The sequence below is a fragment of the Cadophora gregata genome, assembly GCF_030347475.1.
Source record: "Cadophora gregata isolate MNR1 chromosome Unknown scaffold_10, whole genome shotgun sequence".
NCBI lineage: Eukaryota > Fungi > Ascomycota > Leotiomycetes > Helotiales > Ploettnerulaceae > Cadophora > Cadophora gregata.
Window position 1 is genome coordinate 292,910 of NW_026695933.1, and position 21,640 is coordinate 314,549.

Here is a 21,640-nt window from a genome sequence, read left to right on the forward strand (position 1 = left end):
TGGATTTCCTTTTGCGATGTGAAGATTCGATTTTGCGGAGAGCGGATCGGGCCTAATATGAGATTGAGTTTTCCAACAAACCACTTACATATCTGCGTTTAGAGTACCAGTGTGCGTTACGAGAAGAGCCGGCTCGTAGAATCGGAAATAACAAGACAAAGCTCTCGTTTACCAGGTATTGTTCGCAGCAACGCTAATCCATTACGCGAAGTCGCCGGCGGTAACTACCTAACGGCGTTAACCTCTTCTGAGGGTCACTAACAAGCGCTTGGAAACTACCTTACCTACCCCGCTACCCCATGACCCCGCGTCGGATGTGTGTCTGCAGGGCCCTGCGACGTCCATTCTTAAGAGGTATGTCCAATGAGAATACAGCGATTTGAGTTTTCATGAGCCGTAAAGTGCCACGGTTGACGGTAATCTGGGATGGTTGTTGCTGGTTTAAGAGCTAAGATGTAGCTCTGGGTGTTTATTAGCTCTGGCACCTTTTTGATTTTGTTCTTTGTTTTCTTGTGGTCTTTGAGTTGGAAGATCTTCTTCTTCTTCTTTACACTTGAGAGCTTTTTTTGTTCTTGTGTTGAGAGGGCTGTGTATTCGCATCGTACTGGACTTTGGGTTTGAGGAAGTCTGCTACTGAACAGATCCAGAGCTGCACACATTCTCATTACCTCTTCACATACTTTGAGACTGGGAGTTGAGATCTCCTCCGCAATCATGGCTATCTCTCTCCCCGCAAACCTAGGCGTCCCCCTCCTCGCCTCCTCTGCTCTCGGCCTCCTCTCCCACAACCTCTACTTCATCCACGGCGAACACCACACCACCGCCGTCCGCCTCGCCCAACTCTCCATCCTCCTCCCCCTCGCCCTAACCTACGGCCTCACCCGGCTCGCCTCCCTTCCTCTCCCCCAAGCATGTCTAACCACCCTCCTCCTCCTCACCACCTACCTCACCTCCCTCTTCACCAGCATGCTCATCTACCGCGCCTTCTTCCACCGTCTGCGCTCCTTCCCCGGCCCACCACTCGCCAAACTCTCGAAATTCTGGCACGTTTTACAACTGGGTGGATTTGACAATTATAAGAGGTTGGATAGGTGGCATGCTACGTATGGGGATTATGTGCGGATTGGGCCTACCGAGTTGAGTATTGTGGATCCCGAGGCGGTGGAGGCCATTATGGGGAGTAGGAGTACGTGTACGAAGAGTGCGTGGTATGATATGGGGATTCCGCTTGTGAGTTTGCATCAGTGTCGGGATAGGGCGACGCATGATAAGAGGAGGAGGGTGTGGGATAAGGGGTTTAGTATGAAAGGTGTGTTTCTCGTCCTTTCCTGCGAGATCAGAGTCCGAAAATGTACTGACGTTGACTTCCCTAGCAATCGACAGCTACGAATCCCGTGTTGTTTCATTTGCAAATGTGCTCGTTGATCAGCTGAAATCCTTTGGCGGCAAACCCCTTGACTCAAGTCTCTGGTTCAATTACTACTCCTTCGATGTTATGGGCGAACTTGCATTCGGTCAGTCCTTTGATATGCTGAAGACCGGGGAGAAGCATAATGCGATTAAGCTTCTACATGAGGGACAGAGACCTCTGGGGATTTTCTCGCCTATGCCGTGGCTGATGATGATTATGATGAAGATTCCTGGAGCAGGAGCTGGCTATAATAGGTGGTTGGCGTATTGCGAAGAGCATGCCGAGAAGAGGAAAGCTGTAAGTATACTTTTTAACTGATTTCTACCCAGGAGGTTTTCAGGATAAGCGAGCGCTAAAACGACCAAACACAGATGAAAATGGAAGAACGCGACATCATGTCCTGGCTCCTCGAAGCAGACCCCATGACATCCGACCCCTTCAAAGAACACATGTGGCTCGTCGGCGACGCCCGCCTCATCATCGTAGCCGGCTCAGACACCACGGCCGCAACGCTCACCTACCTCTTCTACCACCTCGCGCACTCGCCTGCCATCGTGCAGAACCTCCGCAAGGAACTCCAGCCGCTGCATAGACAGGATGGCTCCTTCGATAACAAGGAGTTGCAGAATGCGGAGTATTTGAATGGTGTTATTAATGAGACTTTGAGGCTGCATCCGCCTGTTCCGGGGGGTGTGAGTAGGTTGACGCCGAAGGAGGGGGTCCAGATTGGGGAGGTGAGAGTTCCGGGGGAGACGGTTGTGTCGGTGCCGTTGTGGACGGTAGGGAGATGTGAGTTGTTTCATTCTCTGTTTCTTGAGCGTCTATCTTCCATCGTTTTATGAATATTATGTGTTATGTGAATTGGTGATAAGATACTGATATTTTTACAGCGCCAAAAGCTTGGAAACAACCCCTTGAGTTCCTGCCAGAGCGCTGGGCTGCAGACTCGGACCTCATTATCAACAAATCAGCTTATGCTCCCTTCTCAGTTGGTATGTTTTCCCTTTGTCGTTTTATACCTCCCGACCCCTCCTCCCTCAACTCCTCTCGTTCCTCTCGTTCTTCCCGTTTCTCTCGTTCCTCTCACTCTGTTCACCTGCTCCCACCTGCTCTCATCTCAACTTCTACACACACTAACAAACCCCACCAGGCCGCTACGGCTGCATCGGCAAGAACCTCGCCCTCATGGAACTCCGCACTGTCACTGCACTGCTCGTCTCGAAATTCGACGTCTCGTTCGCGCCGGGCGAGAATGGTAATACGTTGCTGGAGAAGTCGGAAGATTATTTCACGATTGGCTTGGGGAGTCTGATGTTGCAGTTTAAGGAGCGGTAGGAGTGGGTATTATTCCCGGGAGGCGAGGGAAGAGGGGGGGTTTTGTTAAGGGGGATGATGATGTCCGTGTAGGGTGGTTTGAGAGGTTGAGGATATGAAATGATGCATGCCGTGGTGTGAGAATTGGTGATATATCCGCACATTGCGCAAGATTTTGCGAAAATTAAGAAAATATCTAATATTCTGTTCAGTAAAACATGTCGAGAAGAGTCGTCGCGCAGCGACTATTCTTATCTCTTATGCCGTCGAGGTGGTGTTAGTTTTTCTGTTTCGGCGGTCTATTGCTTGCGTGACACTTTTTGTTTGTTCCCACGACACAGTTGCGTGTGCAGGCGCTGTGACATTCATGTCACGCTCGCTTAGTACTGTAACTTCGTGAGGAAGCCCGCCTGCGTTGGGCTGTGACGGAACAGCTGACCAGCTTAGATGTCGGTAATTGTGTATGGATGGACGGATGGATGGTAAAGTCATAATTAATTTAAGTTGGGTCAGATTCTTTCCAGTATGTGTTGTTTGTTCAGCTATGAGGGTTGAAATTCGTGCTAGGCATTAACTCACATAGTGTCCCCTCAACTGCCGTATCAAATGCACCTGTAGCGCGACCCTGTAATTAAGCGAAGAACGCTGAAACTCGTTGTTGCAGGCAGCCTTAGGGCCTCGCTTCAGCGCCGTGCCCTGGAAAAGTGTGTTTTCGGCAGTTGAGGGGATAGTATCGCAATTCTCGCGGACAACATTGCATGGTATAGTATTCTGCGCTTAGGTAAAAAAAAAATCCTTCGAAAGTTTCTGGCATTAAAGTTTAAATTTGGTATTCTCGAAGTTCAAGATCCTTTTTGCTGATTGGCTATTTCTTGGCTGTTTTCTGGCTGGTTTCGGGCTGTAATGGCAGGTTGAGATTGAGCTATCTGGTAGGCCGCACTCGGACAGCTTCCCTCACTTCAGACGGAGTTCTCTTTGTATTCTTTATTTCCTTCGTAATAGGGCTATTCAATACTATACTCTTTCTCTCCAAATCTTGCTCTTGTACTCGATATAACGCTCTAGAGGCGTTGCGTCGTTACACAGGCAAAAGAGCGGTGAGGATGAGGTGCGGCCTTGAAAGGGTCATGGTGATTTGTGGAATAAAGAGTAATCATCAAGCTCAGGTCCTGCAGAAGATGGCGAAGGATTATTTAGCTTTGGAAGAAAAGTTAGAGCTGTTGGATGACGGTCACGTGAACATGAACGTATTATGTTAATGACTTGGAGGAAGGGGTTGCTTGTTTTACGCAAATCAACGACGATACGAAAGCTAGCAAACTTAATAAAAGGGTTACGATACCCACGTGTCAACTTAGAGATATCATGAAGTTCCTAGGAAACAGAGTTTGTAGATGACAGTATTTTGGTTAGTGCTGCTACTTTTCAGCTGGGCCAAGGTCCTTATGCTCGAGTTGGTAATTCATTTCTGTTCTGACTGATTTAGATATAGCAATACACGACGGTCAATGATCAACTCTTGATATTTCAGTTATCCAGGCAATTGTCATCAGATGCACATTAGACAAGGGGTCTCCGGATGTTCGAGCACGGTGGGCCAAGGTACCGATCTAATGGCGTGCCTGGTCTAGAGTTCTGGATGCTACCCGCTGTACTCGTCACAAGGGAGCCAACAAGGGCGAAATATATATCTAACATCCCCACAAAATCGAGATGATGCCAATAAATTCAAATATATTGCGGGTATCTGTACTTGGGACGATGTTGAAGAACCCTACCTCGAATCGTGTTCATGAGTGGTTGCCGACTCGCTTATGCAGATCGATTAAAGTGCCAAGACTTTCTTGTGACAACCGACTCCCAGATTTAATTTACAAGGGGACGTGCATCTACATATACGCGTGTTTAGTATCGACAAGGGATTGTGCTTGTAAGTGCTTATTTTCTTTTTCAAGATCCCAAGACTATCAAGGGAATCTGACAAGAGGCTGAAAGCATTGTGCAAGTTTGGTACCGAGAGACTGCGGTCGTGGGTGAGATATCGGCAAGCCCACATTACCCCAGCACTGAAATGAAGCCCCAGATATTCCCCAGAGCGTATGAGTGAGCAAGCTGGGTCCAACAGGGAACGGACAAGCTTCCATGTTTCGTTTCGCACGTTTTCTGAAACAAGCGGGGGATGATTCTGGAGTTTATTGCGGCCCATCCCAATTTATGGGACGAAAGTCAATCAGGGGTCTGCCCTTCTTTATCATATAAAGCCAACTTGATACCGCGCCCTTCTTGTATTCATCAGACAAACTCCTTCTCGTTGTCCTAACTTCACGTTCTATCTTCAAACGCGCAAAATTCTTTGCACATTTCAAACTTGTAGGCTCCGGAAGCTTCAATCTTTTCATCTTATTCCAACTATCCCTTCTCTCCACCCCACAAATCAGATATATTACTCAAGATGAAGTTTACAAACGCCCTTTCTACTTTCGCCTTGATGGCATCTGCCGTCAATGCGGTTCCACAGGGTGGTAGGTGCCCGGGTGAGGTCGCTACCGAGAGTTTTGGTGCAGATCTCCCTGGTCCCACGTGTAGTCCCAAGAGGAGTACAACCAAAATCGGTGGATCATCCTCGTCCAACTCGAGTGCTCCAGCTCCTAGTTCAGCAAATAGATCCATCAGTGATGCTTGTGATATCGGATTCGCTACCCAGAACGGCGGAACCACAGGAGGTGGATGTGCTGCTGTCACAACTGTCAAAAGTCTCGCGGAGCTCACTGCTTGCGCAACTCAAAATGTTCCCGCGGTCTGCTTGGTGTCTGGCGCCATCACTGGTAACACTGTCATAAAGGTTACCGCAGATACCACAATTGCAGGAGCGGCCGGCTCCAGCATTGTTGGTGTTGGGTTACGTGTCATCAAGGTCTCTAACGGTATGTCTTTTCCCCAATCATTGTTCAGGAACCATGTCCTGATAATCGGACAGTTATCCTCCGTAACTTGAAGATATCTAAAGTTCTCGCATCGGCTGGTGATGCTGTTGGTATCCAAGCCGCATCCAATGTCTGGGTCGACCACTTGGATCTCTCCTCTGATCGAGACCACGGCAAGGACTTCTACGATGGACTCCTCGATGTCACCCACGCATCCGACTACATCACCATCTCGAATACCTTCCTGCATGATCACTTCAAGGCATCCCTTGTCGGCCACTCTGACTCCAACGGTGCTGAGGATACCGGACACTTGATTGTTACCTACGCCAACAACCATTTCAAGAACATCAACTCCCGTGGCCCATCCATCCGTTTCGGAACTGCTCACATCTTCAAGTAAGTCTTTGTTCTCCTCCCCCATCGTACCAAAATTAACCGTCCGACCTAGCCAAGTCTCTGAGACCTGCTCCACCGGCCTCAACACCCGTATGGGCGCCCAGGTCCTTGTAGAGTCCTCAGTCTTCTCTGGCACCTCCAAATCCATTGAGTCCGCTGACTCCAAGACCGTCGGTTTCGCCACCGTCAATGACGTTGATCTTGGCTCTGGAACAAACAGTGTTAAAGCTGGTACTTTGAAGACTGTTCCTTACAAGTACACTCTTCTTGGCTCTGACAATGTCGAGGCTGCTGTCACTGCTACCGCTGGTGCCACTCTTCACTTCTAAGAGTCTGTTTATTAGAAGAGTGGATAGAGAAGAGGAAAAATGCAGGCACTGCGCAAACACTTCGAATTGTATATATTTTTGAGCTGGCGAGAAATAGATGGGGTGGGGGAAATACCTTTGTATATACTTTTATTTTCGTTCTGGTCATTCAATTGGCTTTGCTAGAATCCAAGAGATTTTGCATATATCATACCTTTCCATTTTTCTTGAACGTATGATGAATGGATCCTGCTTGTGCAAATTATCTGTCGGCGCAAATGGGATCGACATTGGCTAAAATTCTTATTGCAAGAATATCGTATCAATCAAAATGGCTTGTATACTCTCTACTTGCTTGGCACGACTCTTTTTATATGCCCCCATCTAGGCTGGTACCAAGCACGTCATCTGCTGCATCTATGACGTCGTGCGGCAAGCGATGTCAACAACTGGAAGCGAATGATAAGCGAGCTTTGCATCCAACGTCAATGAAACACTGGCAAAGTAAGAATTTAATTCTATTTCCAACTTTCCCATCATTCATGTCTTATATCTAAACAAATGCGAGGTGTCAATCATTAAGCGAAGTCCGCCCCTGGCGCCAGGAGATTCCAACTCAACACCCCACTTACTCACTACAACAGGGGCTTCCCATATTCGCCACTAACCAACTTCCCATGCATCGAATGATACTCACATCTCCTAATATGTGTTTCCTTCCCAGTCTTTTCTTCATAGACGTAGCAGCCATTTTTCACGATATTGGGAGGCGTGTACAAGTGCAGAGAAACAGCCAAGTTCTCACTCTTGTTCCACACTTTGTGAACACCCAGGTCATCGCTCATGTACGCGACATGATTTTCGGCGTAGGTCCTTTCCGCTATCATTTTCATAGACTGCTCCTCTTCTGTTTCTGAACCATGCTTGGGAAACTCGTATCGTGTTTCTGTGAGCTCGCCTCGCAGGATCTTCATGAGGCAGTGCGCGTTGCTGTGGTTGTGGATGGGACTTCCTTTTCCGGGTGTCCAGACAAGGATCAGCTGACAAGAGTTAGCATATCTTCGTGGAAAAAGGCGATGTTCTATGTATTCACCAAATTGCTTTTCCCATTCCCTTCATCAACCAAATTTCTCGTGTAGCCTTTGCTCAGATCAGAAAGAGCAAAACGTGCCCATTCATCCTCATTGCTTTCATATTCTTGCATCAAGCTTGTGAGGCTATCCAAGTCAACATCATCGGATGTCAAGCCTGATGATCCAAGCGTGTCTTTCAGAGCGAGGACTAGATGCTCGAATTTATCTTCACCCGTCTCAGTTGATAATCGTGTGTTCGGCATTGTGATTGTTGATGTCGAAATCGTGAACGTGAATGACGAGATTGTGAATTGTGGAGTATTGTGATAGTGGAATGAAGGAGCTCTGCGTGGCAATCACTACGGTACCATACCTTCGGGTGATTAAAAGTGGACGACAAGATCATGCACGGAGCCGCAGATACACCTTCTCGTCCGAGAGCTGACGGTCGACGGCTCTCACCGAGTTGTAGCGTAACATCATACCGATTCCTACAGACTCCTTCGAGCGTCGAATGCAGCTTGTGAGCGTATGTCTCCGCCGGTGACATCCCATCTCACGGCCAAGATTCGATTCTGCGATCCATCTTCCAGTCCCACACCCTCAGAGCGCGCTCCTCGTCTACTCACACGAGTCTCATGGCCGCATTGTGTTATTGACTCACATGCGAGCATAATCGGAGTGAATCACGATCCGAAGTTCCACCACGATACACGGTCTGACGGTGCCTTTGTCGGCACCGACAGTATGCATACAAGCATCAATCCTGCATTCGTCCGTTACACCTGGTCTCTCCACGTAAGCTGATGGATTGTCAACACCATCTACCTTCCTAAACCTGTCAGCGCTCCGATTACGCGATTCTATTCTAATAGATGCCTATATCGACTTCAAATTTGAAGATCTAACCCCCACACTTATCAGAAACTTGTGCGCGGGATCATGCCCGTCACAAACCGGGTAAATAAATAGATTATGCACATGCGAGATCATGCACGTCACATCTCCTCCCGGCATCCCCGAGGCAACACGAACGTAAACCCTCTTAACCGCTCGAATCCGACAACCGAGACATGCATGAGATAGGTATGTCGTGCAGATTGAAATGTTACGTGCCACGACTCTTTTCGGTTTATCTACTCATATTATCGACACCGAGTCAACTACTCCTCCTCATTCGGTCTTTTACGAAGAATGTTACAATACATACGTAAATGATAAGCAAGACGTCTTTAAGGGTGGACTGTCAATCAGATCTGAGCGCCACGTTTTGCTGCTTCACGCTGCATTTGGAACATCGAAGCACGGATCCTTCCAACGGAATAATTTTCAAGTCCGCCGTTACCAGAGATGAGTCTCGGAAGAATGAACAGAATACTGTTGCATTGGGATGATCAGGAAGACTGATAATATGACAGGGTCATAGGCACTGCATATCTGACATCCTACCGGTCTGACTCTTTGGTGATCTAGATTATTACGAACGCGTAAAGCATGCCCAAATTGGCAAGACTGTAAATTTTTGCCCAATGTGACACTTGTGAGAGCGGGAAGAATCGGATTCTATTAAGAAGAATGTCAGATAGATAGACATAGAGAAATGTTCATTCTAATGGCGTGGTTGGATAATCTAAATCCAACAGTCTTTAGAGCGAAGGTAAACCGTGTTTTGTAAGTTATTGGATCAGTTACACTTCAAAGAAGTATTTATGATGAATGATGTAAATAGTAAACAGCGTTGCCCATTTCACTTCACAAACGGCTTGAAATTGGCTTACAGTCATGCAGAATAAGAAGTGTAATTCCTTTAAATTATCCTTTGAGTTATTGATATTTTGATGTACCTCAAGTCGTGATTTACAGATTACAATTGATTTTCAAGCTTTCCTCTTTCTCAACATACCCATCACACCTATCGTGGATGCCGCCATCACAGCACCTTGATAAATGATGAAAGTCCGCCACTTGCCAGCGCCATACCCCGGCTGCACGCCCATTTCCTCAGTGTTTTGTAATATCGCCGCAGCTACATACCCTGAAGCAACTCCCACGAGTCCTCTTGTCATAAGGAGAAGTCCTGAAACCAGTAGCTCATCGGCTTGATTATCTTTGTCATCTACCACAAGAGCTGCCATATGGCTGCGGAGAACCATGAAACTAAATGCAAAGCCACCGAATAGCAGTGATACGATGATCATTGTCCAGTACTGTCTACCTAGTCCCCAGACAACAAGGACTGCAAATGTACTGACTAGAGTGCTGAGCAGTAGCGGTATTCGAGGTCCTATCGCATCTCTAGTTATAGTTATCAGTATCTTTCTCGGCAAGGACAGTGTCTGAGAACGGTGACTTACGTTAAAGCTCCTGCCAGAGGTTGGCCCACAACACCTGATAATGACAGGTATGTGACCAATAGCGCTGCGTTGCTCGAGGAGACACCCAAGTCCGTAGCATAACTAGGGAGGTAGTTCGCTGGAATATTATTCGCCAAGCTTTGTAAGGCCATGGATAGTACGAAAAGCCACAGTAGAGGCTTTTTGAATAGCTTTAGGGATGATGCTTTTGTATCTGCTGAAGTGGTCTCCGCCCGGCCTGTGGATACACGTCGAGGCCGCACGCAGAGTATAGCAAGCGGGAGTACTACACCGGAGAATACTGCCCACCCAATGAGTGTCTTGCGGGGTCCGAATCTGTCCAACAGAACCGAATAAATGGGCGATAGGACTGCCGACGCAATATTGGGTGCAGCAAAGCTGGAAGGTCAGCAATTATCACAGCCACTGGAAGAGGCCTCGGTTTTGAATCACTCACAATATACCGTTGGCAAGTCCGCGTCGCTCAAGAAACCACTCATCCACGAAACTTATGCAGGGAGCAAAGAGAAAACTACTTGAAATCCCGTACATCAGACCTTGTGTCATGATGACTTGCACTGCCTTGACTGTGTTAGCAATCTTTTCTCTGGAAATGTTAAAGTTAAAGTCTCACTGTGGCGGCGAAAGCGGCGCCAAGAGAGGATGCGACGACCAAGACCATGCCCGCCCACATCATGTAGAATCGGACATTTGGATATGTAGTGATGAGCTTGAGTGTGAATGGCGAAAGAGATTGTAAGATCCCCTACGTTTTGTTAATATGCGCACAGTGTACAGCAGTATGAGAGAACTTACGACCACGAGAAGACCAATTGAGGCGACGAGTTGGTTGCCCTTGAATGGCCCACTCTTGAAGTAATGCTCGCGGAATATTCCCTGACTGGCACCGAAGCCTGTGATAATGTGCAGTGAGCAGGCCATTCATATTCAAAGATGCAAATCGTATAATCATACCCCATGTGATCATAGATATTACTGAGACTGCTGTCAAACACGTCCAAGCTGCTCTCCCACGATCGCGAGGTGGTAAATTTTCTACGTGGGTCGCATCTTCTCCATTGTGGTCTTCGAGGCCAACATTATTTTCACCGTCAATTTCAAGCCCCAAGTTCCTGCGGCCCATCTTGAAAGGTGTGTGTAGTACCCAAGTGTGTAGTTTGTTTCAAGAATGAAGGGAGCTGGGCCAAAAAACGAGTCGTGAAGCGCTGGAATCAATTATTGAGAGACGATATGAGTCACTCCTCGGTCCTGACTTCGAGGATTCGTAGGTCTGACCGCCGGAACAATTAATGCGAAGGCGTGTAAAGTAGCTAGATCCAAGGTCTGACTGGACTCGAGCCGGTGAAGGTGAGCCGGAGAATTCTCGTAGATGGTTACACTAGAACGTCGGTGCATGTATGAAGCATTCTTGAAGGAGGCTGGTCGGTGGAGTTCTCGGATCGTGCCGCAGACGCAGACAGCTTCGTTTCTGGTGTCAAATTTAATATAACTGCTGACGCACGGGTTTTAGAATCGGTCCGTTGGCTTTCTGATCCCCACGTTGGATACATGTGGCACAGGTGAGATCTCGGTCCAACATCACGACGCTGGCTTGATGCCAAGGGTTTCTTATCCACCTGCCTGATTTGTGTCATGCAGTGAAGTTCTGCAAGCCGTGCATATTTGTTGGAAGAATTACGAGAGACAGAGGTCGTACAAGACCAGGCAGTTCTATTGTTATGCAACAACTCAGCCCTGGGATGTTACCTGGTGTCAGGCCATTGTGATCCCTTGGATTTTTCCCCCGCCTTACGCCAAGGAGATACAAGTGCATTTTGCTCTACTACTCTAAGCAAGCTTATATGGGCGAGTTAGGTTGCTCTATTTCCAAACCATCTAAAGTGCTAACGTTGTTAACGAACTTCCTTAGGATTTTCCTTTCACATCTTACAAATCTTCAAAATGCCAGGAGCTATTTCAATAAGTGACGACGGCAATACGGAGCGATATGAGCCCATCGCTCAGCTTGACACAGTCGTCTTCTCCAAACTACTTGACCGAGACCCACAGCAGATTAAGAAACTGATATCTTCATGCGAGAAGGATGGATTTTTCTACCTGGATATCTCTGACCAGTACTCTGCCAGGATGCTGGAGACATTTGCAGAATTGTCGTCTGCAATGAAAGAATGGTTTGCTCAGCCTACAGAAGTGAAGCTCAAAGAATTGGCCATAAGCATGGCATCTCATGGGTAAGGATGAGCGGAACGACAACAACTCAGTCCTAATTGGTCATAACGCAGATATAAACCTATCGGATCTCAAGCTGGAACACATGGAGGCCGAGATGGCTGGGAGGTTCTAAAGGTAAGCTGTGATGATGGCATAAAAATGAAAAGCTCTTGCTGAACTATGATCAGACTGGCAGCTTCGAACTCGCAGGCAGATGGGGCTTGCCAAAAGTTGTGGAAGACAACTACGAGTCTTTTGCTCGATTTCAAAGCCAGTGCCACTATATAACACATGTACTTCTCGACCGAATATCCAATGCTCTGGGTATGCGAGGAGCTCAAAGTCTCAACAACTTCCATCGAAACAACAGCCCTTCCAAAAGCGCTTTGGCATTCCTTCACTAGGTTAGCATCATATCTCCTCGCATTTTTGGCTCATTCACTGACAGTGGTTCAGTGAGTCCTACCATATTCAAAGAGGCATTCATGCCATAAGCAATTCAAGCCTGTTAAAGACGACGGCTAACCATACATCACTCAGTGTCCCCATGGATCCAACAGGAGAGAACGTTGGCCACAACGTACACACCGACTATGGCACACTCACACTCGTCTTCGCACCCCAATGGGGTCTGCAAGTCTTCTCCCCAGAAAACAAGGGAAACCCCGACCTAGAATGGGAATTTGTCGAGCCACGCCCCGGATGTGCCATTGTGAACGTTGCCGACGTCCTACGATTCCTGACCAACGATCGACTCAAATCAGCTGTGCATCGTGTCCTTCCTCTCCCAGACGTCGATCGCTACTCGACGACTTACTTCCTGCGGCCCAGTGATGATCTGGATTTCGTTGACGGGGATGGAAACATGACGAATGTGTTGGACTGGTATGACCGGAAGAATAATATGTATGAAGCTCCGTCGACCGCCCAAGATCGGTCACTTCTTGTTGGTGGCTTGTATAAAGAGCTTTAGTGCTCAGTTGAGACCATCTTTGGACTTTGTTCGGTGCATGAAAGTGGCGGGAGAAACGTATCAGTTTGAAAGAATTAAGCGCAATGAGATAGTTGGCGGACCTTGAAGCCTTGCCAAGCCTACAAAGTTTTTGAACTTGACAACATTGTGGCAGTATTTTCAATGATATCTGTAATATTTACTACGCATCAACTCGGTGAAGATAATGATACCTGCTCTTCTAAAATCTTGAGTACCTTTTATGATTCGATTACCTAGGTATATCAATGAACGAAATTTGGGGAAAATTGGGGCAATCTCGATCTTTAGCATGAATTCTGCAACGATGTAAAACCTGTAAAGCGATCTTTAGATTACAGAACCAAGACGAGGAGCCAAAACGAGTATTGTAGGTCAGATACAAAGTAAACAAAGAAAATAAGACGCCTCATCTATAGAGAAAAAAGCCATTCCTTCATAAAGGGGAATCCGGTCTGGAACTGCTCTGGAGCAACCATGTATTTCTCCGGACCTTTGGCGTGGCCAATCATGTAGTACTATCTTAACTTGACATCACACATACAACATAGAAATTGCTCAAAAATCGTAGGAAGCTTAATTTCATATATTTGTTCATAACAATTAACGCCAAATTTATATTCGTCCATTGGGCATGTTTATTTATTATTACAAAAGTCATTTTATCAGCCTTCAAAGCCATCTGTTTATGTCCCTCTATGAATGAATCATCTTAATATGAGCTTATTTTCCGCAAGACAGTATATGTTGCCGTAGTATTATCTTTTTATATTGTAAGATCTACTTACCAAGGTCTTGGAATGCCGTGCTAGTAAAACAGATCGCACGCACCCTTAAGAACACTTGACCAACATTGGACCTGGTGGATTTGATGGACCTCACGCTTTCTTAGTCAGCATTTCGGGAGCTTAAGTTCCAAGGAGACAGAAGTTTTTATATACTACGAGACAGTACGACACTCCTAACACTCAGCAATTATTAAAGAGTACGAAAAAACCCGAAAGGTCAGAAAAGGTGTCCCAGAATGCCCCTACCAAATTTAAATATCATCTCTTGAAGTGTTCTTCCCAGCTTTTGTCGTATCACCAGCCCTTACCCAGATATGAAAGCGTCGACGAGCACTATCTTCGTCCCGCGACATAAGAAAGAACTCCGCAACATCTTCCTTAATATCTCTCCATGCTTCTTCGCTAAGATGTCGATTGACGATGACAGTGTTCTGGTTAATCCATGTGTATCGGAAAGTGATGTGGCTAAGTGACGATGAAGGTTTATTTGATCGCCTTGCAACGAGTTCGAAGAAAGCAGCAAGCGAAGAGTCTCGGAAGGTAGGGCCAGATACCAGGTTCGAAGGTGCCGTATCAGGCACGCCTTTAGAGTTCTCGATGGCGAAGTATAGCTTAGCCTTTTCAGGGACAGGGGTGTCTGCATTGAAGGTGGCAGATTGGGCTGCGCCTGGCAATCCATCGTGCAACACCTCTGCGCTGCTTGCAGATGGGGAAAGCGGCTCAGTCTTCAATGGCGGTGGCGAGTCGACATGGTAAGGAGCATAGTAGTGGGATCCAGCGAGCCCGAAGGCGTCGAAACTAGTACATATCGATTGCTGACGTAGAGAAGGCGAGGTTATGTCAGCTGGAAGTGTATTGGGAGACATTGTGAGTGGTTCAATGTCCCACGACGTATCTGTCATTACTGCTGAAGAGGATGAACTAGATGATGCATGTTGGCCATGATTGGTCTGCTGCTTGAGTGGTTCTAGCGGTGGATTGACCATCATTGCTTCTGGAGCTCTGGTACTATTTGGTTGAGAGTACGAAGATTCCTGGGACTGGTGAGGGTGGGTTGGAGCAGCGAACTGCGATTCTGTCGAGATTTCACTTGACATTCGCTGGGATGGCGCCTCTTTCGGGTTTCGTGGCGAGTGAATGCCCCCAGTGTCCTCAGCCAGCTGAGACAAAGTAACACATCAGCCATGTTGTACTTATATGCGAGGAAATTAGAATCCAGAATACGTACCCGCTTTTTGCTCACCATATCAGTTAGTTCGAAGGGTATAAATGGCTGTGATTGATAAGGAGGCGGGATTTCGAGCAAACCATCCGTAACCCCAGAGTTCATTTCATCAATCTACCTTTTACGATGGTGCATCCAGGCGTGCTCAAACAGTGGCGTCTTCTTCATTATGCCGTTTTTCTTCGTTAGTATTCCGTACCCACCTACGTCCCATCTCCGAGCAGCCCGCTGCACAAGCTGCTCACACCTCTTGAAGACCTTGTGATCCTTCGCAGGCTCACATGAGACATGAAGATGTTGCTTTAAAGCTTTTGTGAACTTGTGGATTGCATCGATGTTCTCGGCTTTCGAGTTGTAGAGGTTGTTTTCGTGGAGGTATCGGAATGCAAAGGGCTCGACGTCGTCGGGACATTTTTCGGACTGTGTAAAAGGCTGTTAGTGATGCAAAGACACCAGGTTAGGCAACGACCTACGGTAAACAGCCAACCACTTGCTTTTCCATCTATCGAATGGTTTAGAGGATACACATAATCAAGATGTATGTCAATGTTCCTCTGCAATTCTTCCACGTCTTGTTCGTCATCACTGCCACTCTCGCAGCTTTCCAGCGACGTCAGCTAACACAACTGAACAAGCCGCAGCGTTATTAGTGTAAAGGCTTACATTGAAGGGCCATCAAACATTGATCCACCATTCTTTAGAGGCGCGCTTCCACCTGCGAAGCTTGATGTCGACCTTGAAGGAGTCGGGTCAACGACGAAAGGCGGGTCAATGTCAGCTTCTTTGTTAGCCTTTTCCATCCCTTTGTCTCTAGCGTTTTTCAATCGGACGTATTCTTGAGCACACATCAGTGTAGCAATTCCAGAAAGTATCCTACCACCAATGAGCCTAGATTAATTACAATGAGATGAAGATAAATTGTTACTTTGTTGTGTCTGCAGGATATGTCGGCCACTGTGAAGCGCGAGCCTCGCTAGAGTCCTGGAACAAGTGGCGGTGCTGTTCCAAGAATTGTAATGCACAAGCCTGAACTTCCGGTGCGACGTTTGAAAGAGGGAACTCCGTCAATTTCGGACACAATTCCACAAACCTCTTACGATGCTTCGAAGTCTTCGTGCTCAAGATTTTGAAGTGTCGGTCGGTCTTGGTTTCTGAGTTGTATCCAAGAGAAGAACAGATATCCCGCACCGAACTGTACCCAGGATCTTGTAGAACCGGTCGCGACTTGAAAGCCATGCTCAATGACAAACAAGATGATCTTTGATGAGTATCAAAAATGTTTAGAAAAACCTGAAGTTGATAGAGAAGATATAAAGGATATGGCTGATTGCGGGGTACGATATCCGTCAAAGGCCATGGCAGTTCAACATGGTCTAGTCATAAGTTTTATGGGTAAGAAATAGCCTTGTGAAGTTGTATGCAGCTCTTGCTCAAGCCGGGTGGGATGCTATCCTGACATCCTAGCGAATCCTTTAAGTTGCAAAATCTCGCTAAACCTGCGTGCGGACGATTGGTTGTGGAAGAACCAACGTCGGGAAGGAACCGTGATCCCGCAAGCCACCAGAACGAAATAACCACCTGTTAAAGTGCTTGATAAAGTTCATTGGTCTGTAGGCGTTGTGCTTGGATGGCGGAGGACCCATCGTGCTCTATCTGAAATTGACAGCGGCTTGGAGTGGCACGTGCATGACCCGACGCGTGTGTTCAAAGGCACTTCATCCGGATTAACCCCTGGAAAACATGATAAGAGGGTTGCAGTTTCTTTGGATTTGAATTTGAAATTGAATGTGAGAAGTGAGAGATTTCAACAAGCCCAGTCCGTCGGGTAACACAACACATCAACATACCGGACTCCCAGCCACCTTGAAGAAATATGCCAGGAAAACTCAGCAATTACCTTGTTATCTTTGCTGCTGATTCTTCGGATCGTACGATGATCGGCACCATTGGACTACTTCTGTTCTACTTCGAGGGAAGTGCATTGTCTCCAGTCTGCAGACGCCCCGCGCCAATTGACCGCACGAGCATTGAATGTCAAAAGGTCCCCCCCCTTGTCACCGGTGAGCTGAATCAAAACGATTATCTTCGCCCATCGCGGACGGAACAGCTCTTCCGGCCAAGAGAAAACCGGTACGCTAAGTAAGCATATCAGACAGAAACATACCAACATTTCTAGACCTAAACCATGTTCCTCCCGTCTTGCATAGTCGCCATGTGTGAGCGAGCAGCCATAAGGGAGATGAGATTACCAGAGGTTGCAGGCGAATGTCAACCTCCATGCCATGTCCAATACTTTCTGAGACATCTGGGAACTCCCCAAATCCACAATCACAATTATTCAAAGACTGGCAGTCAGCCAATCGACAACCACAGAGGACATTGCGGATCTTTCAGAAGTCCTTTCTGTGGACAAGCGGCTCTTTGTATAACATGAAAGGGATGACTAAGATAGATAGAGTCCTGGCTTGACAAGCGTTCTTCGCAATCATCCTTCCAAATGCAGGTAACGACAGCTTTTATGAGTCGAGGATTTCCAATGTGAACTTCGATATTCCAGCAGACTCACGGAAAAGCAACTATGATGTCGGAGGTATATTAACAATGCCAAAATTCAAGGCGGGGTAGTCCCCATGCCAAAGCCAACTACATTCTCCGCACTTCCGACCAGGTGGCATACATGCCTTGCCATGCTCGGACCTGTGAGGGTGAACAACACGCCAATCAAAGCAAAGAGGATTTCGGGAAGCATAGATAAATACCTTTGCCTGAGACATATTGTTTTGCAGTGTTTTCAAACTAAAGGTCTCGGGACATGAGGTTGGGATTGAGGAACAGATGCACCTTGGCGATTGGACAGATGGTAAAGATCTGATGTTGCTGCAAAGTAGAGCGGAGCACTTCCTGTCCAGGTATGGCCACAGGGATGGTTGTCTCTTATATGCCTGCGTCTACCCGAAGTACATATGATAACCAGTCCCTCCCCTCGAATGAGCAATGGCATAACGCCATGTCATGTAGAGTGACCAAATGAGAAGTAGCCGACGAGATTCGATAGCGCGAATAAACTCTTCTGTGCATGAACGAGCGCCATCAGCCCGTTCTAGCCTTCGCTGTTCGAGACTACAGCTGCTCAAGCCTCAACGTTCAGTTTTCTGACATTTACCGTGCTGATTCCTTGGCACTCCCGTTCCACGACAAGGTTGTCGTGGAATTTAGCGGGTCAGATATTGGGATGGCTGACCCACTACATTTGCCGACAACATATTGACTCACCCGACCTCTCATCATTTTACATTTCACATTCAACTGCCTCTATATCGACAGCAAGCATCATGCCCACTCCGAGTCCAAACGGATTAACCAAGGAAGAAGTTCAAGAGTGGTTAAACAAAAGAGTGGGCGTTGGAGAAAGGTACTGTAAGTTCAACTGCCCCTATGCTAGAGTGTGCTACTAATACTTTTTAGGTGCCAATCATGCCCATCTCCACGAAACGAATTCACAAGCTTCTCCCAACATCTGCAAAGCAGTAAGCAAAGCAGTAAGCCACGGCATACACTTAATTTTCGTGGCTCCTGGATGAGATTCTGACTATGCAAAGGACTGTGCTCGGGCATACAATATGAAAAAAGACGACGCTCTCCACACCCTAGCTGCTGCGGTGCTGCAGCTCGCAGTCTCGATTGAGCATCAATCAACAGCAGACGCTACGAAAAGCAAAGACTAGTTTACAAAATGACGAAAAAGGACGAAGATATGTTTGAGTGGAGACGCACATTCTCCAGAGCAACGAACTTCTCGCATCGACAATGGGAAGTCAATAATTCGCATGTTCGAAGGGACTATCTCTTGAGGGGATAGACAACCGCATTCGCAAGGCATAAGCGCTTTCGCATGCCCATCAATTTACAGTTTCGATATACTCAACATGCGGAAAACAAAATGGAATCAAGTAGAGAGAAAAATAGATGACAACTAGTTTGAATGTAATTTGGTTGGCGGCAAGAGACTTGATAGACTTGATGATACTTGACAGCTACTCGCGAACACCTGGAATGAGATTGATATAAATAATGCTGTCTACCGACCACTCCGTCTCGGCGAAAAGAAATGTCTGCTAGATGTTCTTTATATTGATGATGAAAGCATCTTTGTCCGTTTGATAAACGGTATCTCGGTACTCTTCACCATCCGCAGTGTGCCGAGACATCCCGAGACTCAAGGAGCGGGATGTTTCTAAGGCCGCGTCTTCATGAATGTGGAGCCTTGCGGTTGATATGTACTTCCGAAGGAGCGAGAAGGAAGCTGAATATTATCGTCCCCCACCCAATGGAACAGCTTAGCGCCGTCGCCGAAGATTCATCTTTTAGACTCAAGAGCTACAGACTGTATGAGACCAATCGGAACGTATGGCTCCAAAAAGAGGGTCTTTTCGCTGCATACATAGTTATAAGATAGAGAGAGGCTTCCAAACACTGCAACAATCATGTGCTGAAAAGGGGCTGAACAACCAAACCGGGAGGTGGATCATATTTTGATCTTCACGCTGATCCAATCAAGTATCGCACTCCGCATTTTGAGTTCAGAGTCTCATCTCTAGCCACGTATTCCCTTGAAGCTTCTCGCTTACCACCTCGCTAAATCGTGTCAATTCATGCCATAAGCAGAAAGTGGGGCAACCCCTCCTTGATGATACATCTTTCCAAGGAGGACCTTGTGTTCACACCGTCTGATGTAGATTTTAGCCTCCAGGTTACATACGAAGCTGTGCACATCTTTTGTTTCTTGCTTCATCAGGCCATCGAGACTTTGGCAAATTTACTGTCCCGCCCCAGCAGTCGTGTTTCTTGAAACTGGCATACGCTTTTGGGGGTCATCACGAGTCTTTTTGTCCCTGGCTCCATAACTATCCCACACAGTGATACAAAGAACAGACGTTTTCAAAGATCATAGCATTGATTCATAAATTATTTACACCGATGGATCCTTCCCGTTCAAGGCTGGGCGATCCAGCCCACCGGAGCCACCTGAGACGGTCTTGTAAACACCCCACCCACCCGGTCATAATGAACCCTTCAGTATGACTATTACGCTGTAAATTATGGGGTACACAACTTTCTCCAACCAATCCAGAAGGACCGGACCGCGAAGTTACACGCATCGGGCATGGTTCCGAGTACGAATCCGAGGCTCAGTCTGTTTCAAGGAAAGTTAACGGCGGCCTTGGAGGATCTGTACATGTTATGCATAAACTGCTCGCGAACTCTAGACTTCCGACCGACTCGTCCTTCAAGCTCCGAAGTCCGAGGAAGCCAAAATGTCCAGATAGTATATAAGGAATCGAGGTACCTACCTCGAAATTATTCTTCATCTCATCTCATCTCATCTCTTCACAGCTCAAGAACATCAACAACAACTACAACCACTCCAATCAACTTCAATAGAACCGGTTTCTAACTCAATCCATCCATCAAAATGCCTTACCTCGCAGTCATCCAGCCACCCATTCCCGAGGAGCACAAGGATGGATTCCTTGCACAGTGGCCATCCACCGCCGCCCAGATCCTTGCCATCCCAACAGTCCTTGGGATCTCAGGAGGCCTAGTTGTAGGCGAGAATGGAGCACCTACTTCTGGGTTCAAGTTCTTTGAAACAGTTGGTACGTATATCCAGTCCCTCAGATATATTCCCTGCCTGTGTATCTCCACTAACCAACCTACACAGCTTTCGCAACTCTGGAAGACGAGAAGGCATTCGCAGACTCGGAATTCGCAAAGGAGGCAGCCAAGAAGTGGGCTGAGAAGTCGGGAGGTGCTCCCCTACCAAAACACACTCTGTACGAGTGCGACGATTTCCCAACGGATCGCGCGCCAAAGGCGTTCACGCAATTCTCACAGTTGGCTGGTGTGGACGCAGCGAAGGGTGCAGAGGTCAAGAAAGCGTGGGAAGACCTGGCAGCTGTTCTGGGCAAGGAGACCTGGGGTGGAAGAGCAGTTGATGGAGCGGGCGGAATTGGACTGATTGGCTGGGATAGCGCAGAGGTATGTTTCATCCTCGAGAACTTTGCCATGTGATTGTACAAGCCAACTGACATGACTTGCTTTTCTAGGAGGCAGCAGCTGCGTACAAGAACCCAGCAGCTAAGGCTGCGCTGGACAAGTACCAAAGCTTCGGCGAGGTCAAGGATTACCTGATCAAGATGGAGTATTCCAAGTAGTGGACTGGACAACAGGACCCCATGCTCAAAAAGTAACACAGGCTTGGATGCGATGCGAAAGATGTTCGGGTAGCTTTGCTGGAACAAAGAAATGAAAATGCTCACATCATCTATACTTTCTCTTTTCTTTCTTGGTGCACTATGGTCACGCAGCCCTGGTGTGAAGTCTGATATCTCAGCCCACACAGACTTTGGTGTGACTCTGTGTGAAGTCAGATATACCCGGCTCCTTTAGGGTTCGTATGTGCACTGAGGTGATCGGCAGCCGCTAACTTTAGCGAGTTCGTCCCGTATGCTTTTAGCGAATAACAACACGGGGAAGCAACTTCCACTCACTGCAAGCAGCATCACGATCACGCAATAAAACCAAGAAACTCAAAGGTATTGAGAGTCTGAATTAAAGGCA

At 47.2% G+C, this 21,640-nt stretch overlaps 9 protein-coding genes across 11 annotated transcripts; 5 read left to right on the forward strand and 4 right to left on the reverse strand.

Annotated features, from left to right (window-relative positions):
- Positions 1-103: 103 nt before the first annotated feature.
- On the forward strand, positions 104-3,001 carry ONS95_001457 (uncharacterized protein). Its single transcript, XM_058494654.1, has 5 exons — positions 104-1,309; positions 1,374-1,708; positions 1,783-2,200; positions 2,302-2,403; positions 2,562-3,001. The coding sequence occupies exons 1-5, from the start codon at positions 715-717 to the stop codon at positions 2,744-2,746; spliced, it is 1,635 nt and encodes a 544-aa protein (XP_058354961.1). The 5' UTR covers positions 104-714; the 3' UTR covers positions 2,747-3,001.
- A 2,027-nt stretch (positions 3,002-5,028) lies between these two features.
- ONS95_001458 (uncharacterized protein) lies at positions 5,029-6,550 on the forward strand. Of its 2 annotated transcripts, XM_058494656.1 has the most exons (3): positions 5,029-5,649; positions 5,703-6,048; positions 6,101-6,550. In XM_058494656.1, the coding sequence occupies exons 1-3, from the start codon at positions 5,178-5,180 to the stop codon at positions 6,375-6,377; spliced, it is 1,095 nt and encodes a 364-aa protein (XP_058354963.1). In that variant the 5' UTR covers positions 5,029-5,177; the 3' UTR covers positions 6,378-6,550. The 2 variants fall into 2 exon arrangements, with proteins under 2 accessions (XP_058354963.1, XP_058354962.1); XM_058494655.1 differs by having other exon boundaries at positions 5,703-6,550.
- A 283-nt stretch (positions 6,551-6,833) lies between these two features.
- Positions 6,834-8,289, reverse strand: ONS95_001459 (uncharacterized protein). Its single transcript, XM_058494657.1, has 2 exons — positions 7,450-8,289; positions 6,834-7,396 (listed from the first exon to the last, which is right to left on the reverse strand). The coding sequence occupies exons 1-2, from the start codon at positions 7,690-7,692 to the stop codon at positions 6,992-6,994; spliced, it is 648 nt and encodes a 215-aa protein (XP_058354964.1). The 5' UTR covers positions 7,693-8,289; the 3' UTR covers positions 6,834-6,991.
- Positions 8,290-9,231: 942 nt separating this feature from the next.
- Positions 9,232-11,652, reverse strand: ONS95_001460 (uncharacterized protein). Its single transcript, XM_058494658.1, has 6 exons — positions 10,759-11,652; positions 10,600-10,697; positions 10,418-10,549; positions 10,241-10,365; positions 9,784-10,182; positions 9,232-9,724 (listed from the first exon to the last, which is right to left on the reverse strand). Exons 1-6 carry the CDS (start codon positions 10,925-10,927, stop codon positions 9,307-9,309), a joined length of 1,341 nt encoding a protein of 446 aa, XP_058354965.1. The 5' UTR covers positions 10,928-11,652; the 3' UTR covers positions 9,232-9,306.
- Positions 11,653-11,745: 93 nt separating this feature from the next.
- ONS95_001461 (uncharacterized protein) lies at positions 11,746-12,988 on the forward strand (the record flags this gene model as incomplete). Its single annotated transcript, XM_058494659.1, has 5 exons — positions 11,746-12,035; positions 12,087-12,150; positions 12,204-12,339; positions 12,464-12,470; positions 12,556-12,988. 5 exons carry the CDS (start codon positions 11,746-11,748, stop codon positions 12,986-12,988), a joined length of 930 nt encoding a protein of 309 aa, XP_058354966.1.
- Positions 12,989-13,603: 615 nt separating this feature from the next.
- On the reverse strand, positions 13,604-14,779 carry ONS95_001462 (uncharacterized protein). The gene is made up of 2 exons (XM_058494660.1): positions 14,041-14,779; positions 13,604-13,967 (listed from the first exon to the last, which is right to left on the reverse strand). The coding sequence occupies exon 1, from the start codon at positions 14,694-14,696 to the stop codon at positions 14,046-14,048; it is 651 nt and encodes a 216-aa protein (XP_058354967.1). The 5' UTR covers positions 14,697-14,779; the 3' UTR covers positions 13,604-13,967; positions 14,041-14,045.
- Positions 14,780-15,133: 354 nt separating this feature from the next.
- On the reverse strand, positions 15,134-16,255 carry ONS95_001463 (uncharacterized protein; the record flags this gene model as incomplete). Its single annotated transcript, XM_058494661.1, has 4 exons — positions 15,134-15,439; positions 15,493-15,619; positions 15,683-15,892; positions 15,945-16,255. 4 exons carry the CDS (start codon positions 16,253-16,255, stop codon positions 15,134-15,136), a joined length of 954 nt encoding a protein of 317 aa, XP_058354968.1.
- Positions 16,256-18,000: 1,745 nt separating this feature from the next.
- ONS95_001464 (uncharacterized protein) lies at positions 18,001-19,160 on the forward strand. Its single transcript, XM_058494662.1, has 3 exons — positions 18,001-18,436; positions 18,485-18,558; positions 18,619-19,160. The coding sequence occupies exons 1-3, from the start codon at positions 18,352-18,354 to the stop codon at positions 18,742-18,744; spliced, it is 285 nt and encodes a 94-aa protein (XP_058354969.1). The 5' UTR covers positions 18,001-18,351; the 3' UTR covers positions 18,745-19,160.
- A 570-nt stretch (positions 19,161-19,730) lies between these two features.
- On the forward strand, positions 19,731-21,537 carry ONS95_001465 (uncharacterized protein). Of its 2 annotated transcripts, XM_058494664.1 has the most exons (3): positions 19,731-20,676; positions 20,742-21,058; positions 21,127-21,336. In XM_058494664.1, the coding sequence occupies exons 1-3, from the start codon at positions 20,493-20,495 to the stop codon at positions 21,232-21,234; spliced, it is 609 nt and encodes a 202-aa protein (XP_058354971.1). In that variant the 5' UTR covers positions 19,731-20,492; the 3' UTR covers positions 21,235-21,336. The 2 variants fall into 2 exon arrangements, with proteins under 2 accessions (XP_058354971.1, XP_058354970.1); XM_058494663.1 differs by having other exon boundaries at positions 20,398-20,676; positions 20,742-21,537.
- The last annotated feature ends 103 nt before the right edge of the window (positions 21,538-21,640 follow it).

Bases quoted from the DNA above. Each gene is read 5' to 3' on its own strand.
- ONS95_001457 (XM_058494654.1), top strand. From the start codon at position 715: ATGGCTATCTCTCTCCCCGCAAACCTAGGCGTCCCCCTCCTCGCCTCC. The intron at 2,201-2,301 runs GTGAGTTGTTTC...ATATTTTTACAG, and splicing joins GTTGTGGACGGTAGGGAGAT to CGCCAAAAGCTTGGAAACAA. The intron at 2,404-2,561 runs GTATGTTTTCCC...AAACCCCACCAG, and splicing joins TTATGCTCCCTTCTCAGTTG to GCCGCTACGGCTGCATCGGC.
- ONS95_001458 (XM_058494656.1), top strand. From the start codon at position 5,178: ATGAAGTTTACAAACGCCCTTTCTACTTTCGCCTTGATGGCATCTGCC. The intron at 5,650-5,702 runs GTATGTCTTTTC...ATAATCGGACAG, and splicing joins TGTCATCAAGGTCTCTAACG to TTATCCTCCGTAACTTGAAG. The intron at 6,049-6,100 runs GTAAGTCTTTGT...CGTCCGACCTAG, and splicing joins GGAACTGCTCACATCTTCAA to CCAAGTCTCTGAGACCTGCT.
- ONS95_001459 (XM_058494657.1), bottom strand. From the start codon at position 7,692: ATGCCGAACACACGATTATCAACTGAGACGGGTGAAGATAAATTCGAG. The intron at 7,397-7,449 runs GTGAATACATAG...AACTCTTGTCAG, and splicing joins GGAATGGGAAAAGCAATTTG to CTGATCCTTGTCTGGACACC.
- ONS95_001460 (XM_058494658.1), bottom strand. From the start codon at position 10,927: ATGGGCCGCAGGAACTTGGGGCTTGAAATTGACGGTGAAAATAATGTT. The intron at 10,550-10,599 runs GTAAGTTCTCTC...AACAAAACGTAG, and splicing joins CAATTGGTCTTCTCGTGGTC to GGGATCTTACAATCTCTTTC. The intron at 10,183-10,240 runs GTGAGTGATTCA...CTGACCTTCCAG, and splicing joins GGACTTGCCAACGGTATATT to CTTTGCTGCACCCAATATTG.
- ONS95_001462 (XM_058494660.1), bottom strand. From the start codon at position 14,696: ATGACAGATACGTCGTGGGACATTGAACCACTCACAATGTCTCCCAAT.
- ONS95_001464 (XM_058494662.1), top strand. From the start codon at position 18,352: ATGCCCACTCCGAGTCCAAACGGATTAACCAAGGAAGAAGTTCAAGAG. The intron at 18,437-18,484 runs GTAAGTTCAACT...AATACTTTTTAG, and splicing joins GGGCGTTGGAGAAAGGTACT to GTGCCAATCATGCCCATCTC. The intron at 18,559-18,618 runs GTAAGCCACGGC...GACTATGCAAAG, and splicing joins GCAAAGCAGTAAGCAAAGCA to GACTGTGCTCGGGCATACAA.
- ONS95_001465 (XM_058494664.1), top strand. From the start codon at position 20,493: ATGCCTTACCTCGCAGTCATCCAGCCACCCATTCCCGAGGAGCACAAG. The intron at 20,677-20,741 runs GTACGTATATCC...CAACCTACACAG, and splicing joins CAAGTTCTTTGAAACAGTTG to CTTTCGCAACTCTGGAAGAC. The intron at 21,059-21,126 runs GTATGTTTCATC...TTGCTTTTCTAG, and splicing joins TTGGCTGGGATAGCGCAGAG to GAGGCAGCAGCTGCGTACAA.